This window comes from Equus quagga, chromosome 6, assembly GCF_021613505.1.
Source record: "Equus quagga isolate Etosha38 chromosome 6, UCLA_HA_Equagga_1.0, whole genome shotgun sequence".
NCBI classification, from domain to species: Eukaryota; Metazoa; Chordata; class Mammalia; order Perissodactyla; family Equidae; genus Equus; species Equus quagga.
Genome location: NC_060272.1, coordinates 61,080,854 through 61,090,739, shown reverse-complemented (window position 1 = coordinate 61,090,739; position 9,886 = coordinate 61,080,854). Strand labels below are relative to the sequence as shown.

The following is a 9,886-nucleotide window of genomic DNA, read 5'->3' as shown; positions in this document are numbered from 1 at the left end:
TTGATGAATTTAAATAATGCCATTTTCTTCAATTTTCAGTATTCACTTTTTGCTTCAGGTCCTCTTAGAGAGAAGTGAAATAGCCAAAACATGATCATGAGGGAAGGAAGGAGTTCATTCATTCACTCATTAATTCATTTATTCACTCAGAAAACATGCATCAGATCCAATTATTCTAGGCTGGGGACCACAAATTTGTACAAGCCATTTCAAAGTTTACCAGTGAGTGAGAGAGTTAAGATTCTACACAAATGTCAGCAACACAAAACAGTAGGTGACTTCTTCGGAGGTTCAGAGAGGAAGACGTCACTCCTGGTTGGAGAGATAGTAATGACTAATATTAATGCAGCAATTTCAAAGTACTTCCACATGCATCTTAGAACTCAATTCTCACAAAAAAACCCAGCAACTCAGAATTCTCATTTGTAGATGAGAAGACGATTCAAGGAAGGTGACTTGCCTGGATTTGCTCTGGTAGGAAGTCAGCCCTAGCGTCTAAGCGCTCAGATTCTGAAGGTCCCCCCACTGTACCATGGTGGGAAAGCTTCATGGAGAATGCAACCTCTTAGGCTGAGTATTTAAAGAGGGACCAATTTTGACAGGTGGAGATGGGGCCAGGGCTTTCTAGGTAAATTGAACAGCAAAGATATGAAGGAAAATTTTAAAACACTTGGGAAAGGGTGAGTAGAACACGTTAACTGAAGCATAAGCTATGTGCAGGGGAGTCAGAAATAAGAAAAGTATACTGCACTGTGGCTGGATCACACACGATCTTAACCACTACCTGAGGAGTTTAGAAATAATTTGACAGACAATGGCGGAGGGGAAGGGGTGTCCTGAATACAAGAGGTAAAATCAGGAAGATCTGGAGAAGTGAGTAGGATTGCTGTGGAGAGGATGGAGGAGGCAGGGGAACCATTTAGGAGGCCTTAAGATAGACTCATGGGTGACATGGGAAGAAGAGCCAGATTTAAGAAGGACTGAGTAGTGAATTAACATGGTGATTAGGTGAGGGAGTCGAGAGAGAGGCAGGGAGTAAAGATGGCTCTTAGCTTTGAGTGGAGTCCCTGGAAGAATGGTTATGCCATTAACAGAATTGGTGAATTTTCAGAGAGAGCTGACTTAGGAAGAAAATCACGAACTCTATCTTGGATCTGTTGTGCCTGTGTTGCCTTCTGTGCATTGCCACCTGACTGTCCACTGAGAAGGTGGGTAGCGAGTCAGAGGAAGAAGCAGAGTTCAACTGACTACCCAGGCTTTGGGGGTCCTTCCTTCCTGTCTCTGCTCTGCTCCCCACTCTCCTGCCTCTTAATGGAAGCACCTGATTAATACAATGCTTGACGTGTGGTGGACACTCAAAATGTGTTTGGAAAAGAAATCCATTTAAAAGAAGAGTTGTCGGAGAAATTTCATAGCAAAGGTGAAGACCAGAGTGAGGGAAAAGAGGAGATGGTTGCTGACAACTACAAGCGCCAAATTTGAGTCACTAGAGGTAGTTGCTCCCCAGAGATTAAGAACTCCAGGGCCTGGTAGGGGCTACAAGTGGTAGAAATCTGGTGGAGTTGAGAATGTGGAGAGACTCTGGGGTCGGGATACCAGATGTGTGGATATTGAAGTCACCAGGGCTAATGGCAAAGAGTAAAATTGACTAAGTTAGACCTTGGCAAGAGGGAGACCTGCTCTGGACCCCGCCCTTTAGAGGACCTCTCTCAGGCTCTCTTCAGCTGCTCCCTTCCTTGTGGGGAGTCCACACGGCCAAGGGCTCATGCTCACTGGATCCTGTGCCTCTAGACCCAGCTCTGAGTAGCAGAGCCCTGGGGTTCCCTGCTCAATGGCCAAGCCTTCTTCCAGGGCCTTTCCAGGCCTCTTTCCTGGGTCTGTTCCCTGGGAGCACTTGATGGCACTGCTTTGCACACTCCAGGCCTCAGCAATGGCCAAGGAGCATCTCTTGAGGTGGGTAGAGGGATGTAAATGGAGCTTTGGAGGTGAGAGGCAGGACTTGAACTTTGTGGGTAGGGTTATGCACACATGTTCTTAAAATCTATCCCAGTGTAGGATGGAGCCAGGACGTGGGGAACAAAAAACGGGCTAGGGGCTGGCTTCCAGCCCTCTTTGCACCGCCATATCCTGAAGCAGGAGTCCAAGAAGTTAGGAAGTTTAAATTCAAACCCAGACCTCCAGGTTGCAAAGGAAGTTAATGTCAAAGGTTAGAATATATTTTATTTAAGTTTGCAAGCTTGATTTATAACTTTTAAATACTTAGATATGTGATATGCAGACCTCCATTTGCAATCTTGCCCTCATATGTTAGGAGTTTTCGGAATCAGCAGGTTATAAAGATCTCCCTGCTGTGAGCCTTGACACCCACCACACTTTTTGGGTGACAAATTGTTTTATTGTCTGTCTCCTCTAGAAGACATGAAGCTGTGTGGAGGCAGGTATCTTGTTTACAAATACATCCTAGTGTTAGTGCAATAACTGACACATGGCAAGTGCTCACTAAATATGTCTAAAACTCCAGAATGATGAAAAGACTTACACATGTGATGACAGCAAGTAGAGTGAAGTGGTAGAAGAGGGTAAAGTAACTTGAAGAGAGAATGCCTTGCTCAATTATAACAGTCTGTAAGTTTCCCTGCCAGTCAATCATGGAAAGTGGCAAACACACATGCATTCTATCCCCTTAAGAACTAGAGTTGAAGCACTCTATTCATTCTAAGTTTTTTTCTTCTTCTCATCAAATGAGTGGCTGGACTAGGGTTTGGCATGACTGGTCCACAGTACAATATGGCAGCAATGGTCTAAAGCCTTTAAACGGGCCTGTATTTTATCAATAGGCCACATCCCATCACTAACAAAACAAATGCCCCAGACATAGCCTGGCCACCAAAGGCCTCTGAATTTTTGACCTCTGCACCCCGGGCTCTTTAAGGCCCCTTTGCTTCTTTAATCTCTTTTATGGTTATATTTCTACCACCCTTCGTGTGATTTGAATTGCACTATAACATCACATACCTCTTCTATCTGCCACAGATTCTGAAAGTGAATTATTTCACATATAATCAAAGAAGTCCACTTGCTCCAGAAAGCAATTCTCTATTAGTGTTATGGATCCAAATTACCCTTGATCATTCCTCCGAAGACCCTAAAGAGAGACGCTAGACTGGAGAGTCTGTGGACCAGGGCTTGACTGCTTCCTGAAGGCTGAGGTTATGTGTGGGGGTGGAACAAGAGGTGTGGGGGGCACAGAAATGCAGATACTGCCAGAATGAAGGTTGCAGAACTGGGCTTGGGAGGACGATGAAGAAACCGAGAGAGGCTATAGCGCTAATTTGTTCAGCTATTTATTGAGTATTCACGACGTGTCAGGCACTTTTTTGACGCGAGGGTTGCTGCAGTAAACCAACCAGTGTCCATGCTCTCACTGAGCTAATTCCGATGCGATAAGCCAAGTAACACACACATAAAGACATATATCACGTACATACATATGTACATGTCAGGTGGAAATAAATGCTATTTATAAAACCAAAAGCAGAGCAAGAGAACAGTGAATGAGGGTGGCTGATACTTCAGGAGACATCAGAGAAGCAAGGGAGCAAAGCACGAACCGTGCACCCGTTTTTAATTTTCTAGGCTGCAGGGAGAGAGGTGAGCCTCCCATGAAGCCCCGCCCCCTCCTTCCCAATAGGGTGCAGGGCGTTGTCTCCGGGAAAGCTCCTCCCACTTCCCCACCCAGGGGCGGCCTCAGAGGCGGAGCTTCGCGCCGCCGGCGCTCGGGGCGCGCCGCGCAGTGAGGGGCGCGCTCAGGGTTCCCGGCATTCTCTTCGTTCTGTCAAGGCCAGGAGCCTGGCATGCTGGGAACTGTAGTTCCCTCCCGCGGCTCCGCGTTTGGGGGCCCGTAAAAGCCGCTAAGTACGGCTCCATTGCTGGCACATGACTTGTAGGCCCTAGAGGTTGTGGGAAGGTCTTGTTGAGGGAGCGGGGGTTAGCCCGAGAATAACCGGGCACATCCAGCCGGGCGAACGTCCAGGTCACTGGCCGCCCTCTGTCACGTGACCCCAGCCTCCCCGGGCGCGCGCAGCGCCCGAGCGCTGTCCCCGCCCCACCCCTCCCCGCCCGGCCGACAGCCTGCACCTCCCCCGGCTCTGCTGCCACCTCGCGCTCGGAGGCGTCACGGAACGTGCTCTCCTCTCCCCCTCCCCCTCCCTTCCCCTCCTGTCCTCCCCCACCTCCCCCTCCCGCGTCGAGACTCGCCGCCGCCGCCGCAGCCGCAGGAGTAGCCGTCGCCGGAGCCGCGCGCAGCCATGGCCGAGAACCCCGGCTTGGAGAACCACCGCATCAAGAGCTTTAAGAACAAGGGCCGCGATGTGGAAGTGAGTGTGCTTCCGCGGTCTGGGCCCGCCCGGCTGGCCCTCCTGGCCGCGCTGGCCCCGCGGCGGCGGGGAGGGGCGGGGGGCCGGCGCCGGGCTGGTTCTCGCCGGCTCGCGGTGGGTCGGAGTTGGCCGCCGCCCCCCGTCCCCGCGGCCCGGGGCTGGGCGGAGCGGACGGCGGGACGCGGGCCGGGCTGCAGGCACCCTCCGGAGCTGCCGGCGCGGGGACCGGGAAATGCCGGGGTTTTCGGCCCCGTCACGCGGGCGCGGCCTGCTGTCGGCGTGGAAGGGATGTAGAGCTGAGGCGGGGTCCGCGGGCCGGGGCCTCGCGGGCCGGGGATGCTGCCGCCCGGGTCAGTCGACCGCACTGCCGAGGGGGCGGCCGCGGCTTGCGGCAGCTGCCTGTGCAACCTCCCGCCCGGCGCAGCTCCCTCGGTGCCTCCCGCCCCGCAGCACATGGAGCCTCGGCGCTGCCGGTCCCCGCGCCTACCTTGTGCGAGCCGGGCCCAGGCGGGCGGTGGCGGCCCGCAGAGGGGGGTGGGGACCAGCCGGGTAACTGACTTGTTTGAGGGTGGTGGATGGGGGAGGGTAGGATGCGCCAGGACCATTTTCCGATATTCCAGTGCTGGCCTTTGGACCAGTCGTGCTGAGCGGATCCAGCTCATACTCTTGTTACTGCTGGCATTTGGAGCCAGCTGAAGGTGGACAATAGTTTACCATCTATTGTGCTCAGGCTTCGGAAGAGACGTTGTTCCGACCTCCGCTCGCAGGACCTGTTTTCTTAGCCTTTCTTGTAGTGAGGGTGTGCATAGGGTAATAATTTCTTTGACTTGTTTTACTGAAATGAATTGGATACATAGGTTCATCCGGCTTTGTATATACCTCTTGCTCCAAGTTGGTAGGATTTCCAAGTGGTTGCAAAACTGTAAACATTCATCGTGGTCACAGTTCGTTGCTACTCAGCATGTTGCCATTGTCTCATTAAGGTGACATTAGCAGGTACTATTTGCAAACTCGGCTTATTGAGGCAGCGCTAGAGGTCTCTCTGCAGCTACTAAAAGTGATGTAGTATAATGCACAAACTTCACTGGGACTCTGACCTCTGGATTTGTTAGGGGGAAAGTGGTTTTAAGTCCACAGCCTTTTTTCCTAATGCTAGGTGACGTGATTTGCAGTTTTCTAATTCTTGCTGAGGGGCCAGTGTGACTAACAAGTGTGCATTTTGTCTTAAAGAGAGAAGGTGGTGGGGAAAATATACCATTCAGCGTTCTGTTTCGTGGAAAAACAGACAACACTCAGGCCATTTTTCAGAGCTGCAAAATTAAATGCTAATTGGAAAAAACCTAGGGAAATACTGTGGGATTCCCATTTGAATGAGACAAATAAAGGTCATCTCTCTCTGTCCCAGTCATGGTCAAATTTCTTTTGTGAGAAATGGTTCTAAGCAAAAGTGAAACTTAGGAATAGCAACAAGAAATTGTGGAACTGCCTCCTGTTTATTGGTCCACTTGATGATAGGAGTTACTTTTGAACTTTTTACGTCAGTAATTGCTCTTGAAGCTTACCTTTATTATAAAGCAAAACTTAGTAGTTTGAAAAACACGCATGTTGTTTATACAGAAGAATTAATAACATTCTTTCCTCTCTTGGATGTTGGTACAGGTTTTTGTCTTACTGTTTGCATCTATTATTGTGTTCTCGGAACTCAGTGACACCTAGTAAGGATTCCTGCACATAATAGGTACACAATAAATATTTGCTGATGATAGGAATATAACCAATGACTTCCAGATGCATGAAAAAGACGCGTGGTTGCTAAGCCTTTCAGCCTGAAAATATTGGTAATAACAACATCATATTTCCCAGGATACATTAGGGTAATGAAGGCGTGAAATAGCAGATGTTCAAATGGTAGTTCTATATGGCAGATACTATGCTAAGAGCTTCATGATACCTCATTTAATCCTTATAACAGCTGTATGAGCTAGGTATGGCATTGTCTCCACTTTACAGGAGAAAAGCACTTTAGATGAGGAAAGTCAAGAGTGCCTGTGCATCCTGCACAAAGTCACGAAGTGGGTACGAGCATTCATTCACTGATTGTCTATCGGGTATCTAACAATATTAGCTCTTGGGGATACATAAGGGAATAAAATTCAGCCTGTACCTCAGGGAGTTTGCTATTCCTTAAAGAGTTTGTAGTTCAGTAGGAATGATAGAAAAATAAACTGATAATTATGATGCAGTACATCAATAAGTGTATTCTGAGAATGCATAAGGAGATTCTAACTTGGAGCTGAGCGTCAAGGGAGATGTTCTGGTTGATTCCTGGTGGATGAATGGGAGTGAGCTGATCCTGAAGGTTGAAAGAAAGTTGGCCAGGGAAAGGGAGAGGGCAAGGAAGGGCATTCGAGATTTGAGGGAGCAGTAGTTGAAGAGCTCCCAGGGACTGCTCAGGGAGAAGGGAGTCAGAGATGTGACTAAGAGGAAACTGGGGTCAGATCTGATCAAGTGCCTTTATTGGGGATTTAGGTGGAACTAAGTCTAGACACCATAACTAATTTAGTCTTATCCATTAGCAACTATGTGATGTTAAAAACTTATGCTGTGATTTAGCTCTGTGACTAAGTAATGATTCTCAGGCTATTTCAGAACAATCAGATGCACTTTGATGAGGTATCATTCCTACCTTTTCATATATAGGATAGATAAAAGATAAAACATATTATAAATTATACAACCAGCTGATACACAAATGGGATGCTAGGTACAAGAAGTAAATATGTATTTGCTAAAGACAATAAAAGTGTAGAGTTATGCCAGAGAATTGTGAGTGAGGAGAGAGTTGAAGAAGAAAGTAATTTCGTAGTTATTCAGTCAGGAATGGCTTCATGCAAGAGGGGTTCGTGAATTTTATAGAAAGTGTGTACTATGGCAAAGAGTTGCTTGGAAAATGCCTTCTTGTAGGGAGGTCTGAAGGAATTTATTCCAGAGAAGAGTTAGGAGGTGCAACATGATTAGAGCAATGGAAAAAGGTGGCTGGCAGCAATGTCTAGAATTAATTCTGGAGGAATAGTGCTGTTATCCCGTATGCAGGGAGGAATTGTCCAAAAAATTGAGACTGGGGGTGGTCATAACGTGGAATGAGGATTTGAATCTCCTCCTCCTCTTCCTCGTCTGTGTAAAGCTCACAGAAGAGAAAGGGCGTAAAGGTGGTCCTGAGGTTTACGGATGGAGATAGGAGAAGAAGTAAATTTATCACTGATAGCAATTGGGAGCTTGGGTGGGGGAGATGGATCTTGTAGCTAAAACTAGGAAATACATAGTGAAAAGGAAACTATTAATTATTTTTATTTGGTTTGGAATGTGTGTTTTAATACCAGACTTTTTCATGTAAGGCATTGGTTCTTAGGCTTTTCTCCTTTTCAAAAAACTATTTAACATTTTCAAATATACTTGTAGAAAAATGCACAAAATGGAAATGTTCCATTTAATGAATACTTATAAATCAAACATTCAGGTACCTGCCATCCAGGTCAACTTTTCTTTTTCTTGCTCCCGGTTTTGCCATTTTCATCAGTAACAGCTAATAATAATTATTTAAAAGATCTTAACGTTTGTTGAGGGTTTACAATGTACCTGTACCAAGTACTTTATATGGATTATTTATTTAGTCTTCACAACAATCCTGTGGAGTATGTACTATTTTAAGCCACATTTACTGCTGAGGAAACTTGAGGCCTTCGATTCTTAAGTAAGTAGCCCTGGGTCGTGGGGCGGTGAGTGGCAGAGGCTGGCTGGACTTACGGTGAGGCAGCAGGACACTGAAGCCAGAACTCTTGCTCACTGTGCTGTCCAGTCTCCACTGAGCAGAGACTAAGACTTGACTTGTGTACAGCACATCTGAAAGTTAATTAATGGGGAAGATACTTAAGAAATCTTGGCTATATCACAGAAATTCTTATTTCGGTATTTTAAAACCTTGCTAATAAAAATTTTTGACATCCTATTTATCATTTGATTTATTTGCCTTTTTTTTTTTTCTTTTTACTCTTGCAAAGTTTCCTTATTAGTAAGGAGCCAATTAGTTGGTTTCCTCCAAAAATAATAACCCATATTCTTGGGCTTAACACTTAAACTTAATGCCTTAGTTTCTGATACTAAGGGGATAATGTATCTTTTCTCATCTGCAAATTCAGCTAGCACTACCAAATTTGCTGTCCTCCTCAGGAACCTCTGTTAGTGAGTGATACTCCCTAATTGTTCAGACTTAAAACTTTGTCCCTGACTCCCTTCTCTTCCCTTCCTTCACTTTTCTGTGTTAGTCAGTCATCTGAAGAGCCCTCATATTTTACCTTTGTTACTAACCTTACTACCAGGGCCTTAGTTTAGGCCCCTATCATTCTTACCTGTACAAGTGCGATAGTCCGTTTTGTTTCCCTGTGTCCAGTATCTTTCTTCCCCACTGTGTCTTGTGGATTGATCTTTACGAAATCTTTTTTGTATTACTTCCCTGTTAAGATCATTCCCATTGCCTTCAGGATAAAATTAGAAGTCCTTACCATGCCACACATAATTCCACGAAAGGCCCTACCTTTTCTACCTCACCTACCACTTTTCCTTATATCTCCTTTGTGCCTCCCATGATAAAGTACTTGAGATGGTGGGGTAACCAGTGCAGTTTCCTCTCCACACTTTTGTACATGCTATTCTATATACCTTCTTTTGCTCTCTATTTAGTGGGGCTGACTCTGGCAAATTTTTTCTTCACTCAGACTCCTTTATATATCTCAGGAACACCAGGGTTATAATGCTGCCATACCACGTCATTCTAGTTCAAAATACCCTTCAGAAGTTCCCCATAGGGCCTTTCCTGATTGACTAATAACATAACTTAGTATTATCAGTCCCTGTTCTTTTCCTTGGCTCTGATACTTTCCTAAGTGAATTTTCCTTTACCTCTTTGCGATAAATGGCTGTGATGTACAACAAATTCTGTGTAAGTATGTGGGCTCTGTCAGGAAGCCCACCGAGGGTAGGGACCTTGGACTGAGACTGGTCATTTAGTGACCAGTAGTAAAACTTAATAATACTCTTTGGGAAGAGAGACTTGAAAACGCTGTACATTTGGGAGTGAAAGGTACAGTATTATTCTAAGATATTAATAATTTCTTTTGGTGTTGACTCCATGGCATTTATACTGTTGCCTAGCCCTCCTTTGACAGTCTGTTCTGCTATAAAGTGTTTGTGTAACATGAACTAATTCATACTTGAAAGTAAAGAGGTGTGACATTAGGTAATGCAAAATTCATGTTGGCTCATATTTGATTTTTAGCAGGGCATTAACTGCTTAGCACTCCCAAGTAACAGCAGTTGAACAGAAACAGTTTGAAGTACAGAAACACAGTTGAACACAGCAAGCCCAGGAGTATGCGCTTTGCTCATTCACCCATATTCTGCCTCTTGGCTTCTTTTAACCATATGTTTTGTCTTAAAGGTGCTTATTGCCCCAA

At 46.0% G+C, this 9,886-nt stretch overlaps 1 protein-coding gene across 1 annotated transcript in view; it reads left to right on the top strand.

Moving 5' to 3' along the window:
• The first annotated feature begins 4,229 nt into the window (after nucleotides 1–4,229).
• KPNA3 (karyopherin subunit alpha 3) overlaps nucleotides 4,230–9,886 on the top strand; it is a 92,772-nt gene continuing 87,115 nt past the window's right edge. Inside the window, exon 1 of the mRNA XM_046664520.1 lies at nucleotides 4,230–4,376. Coding sequence (XP_046520476.1) covers nucleotides 4,308–4,376 — 69 coding nt within the window. The 5' untranslated portion in view covers nucleotides 4,230–4,307. The remainder of the gene's footprint in view (nucleotides 4,377–9,886) is intronic.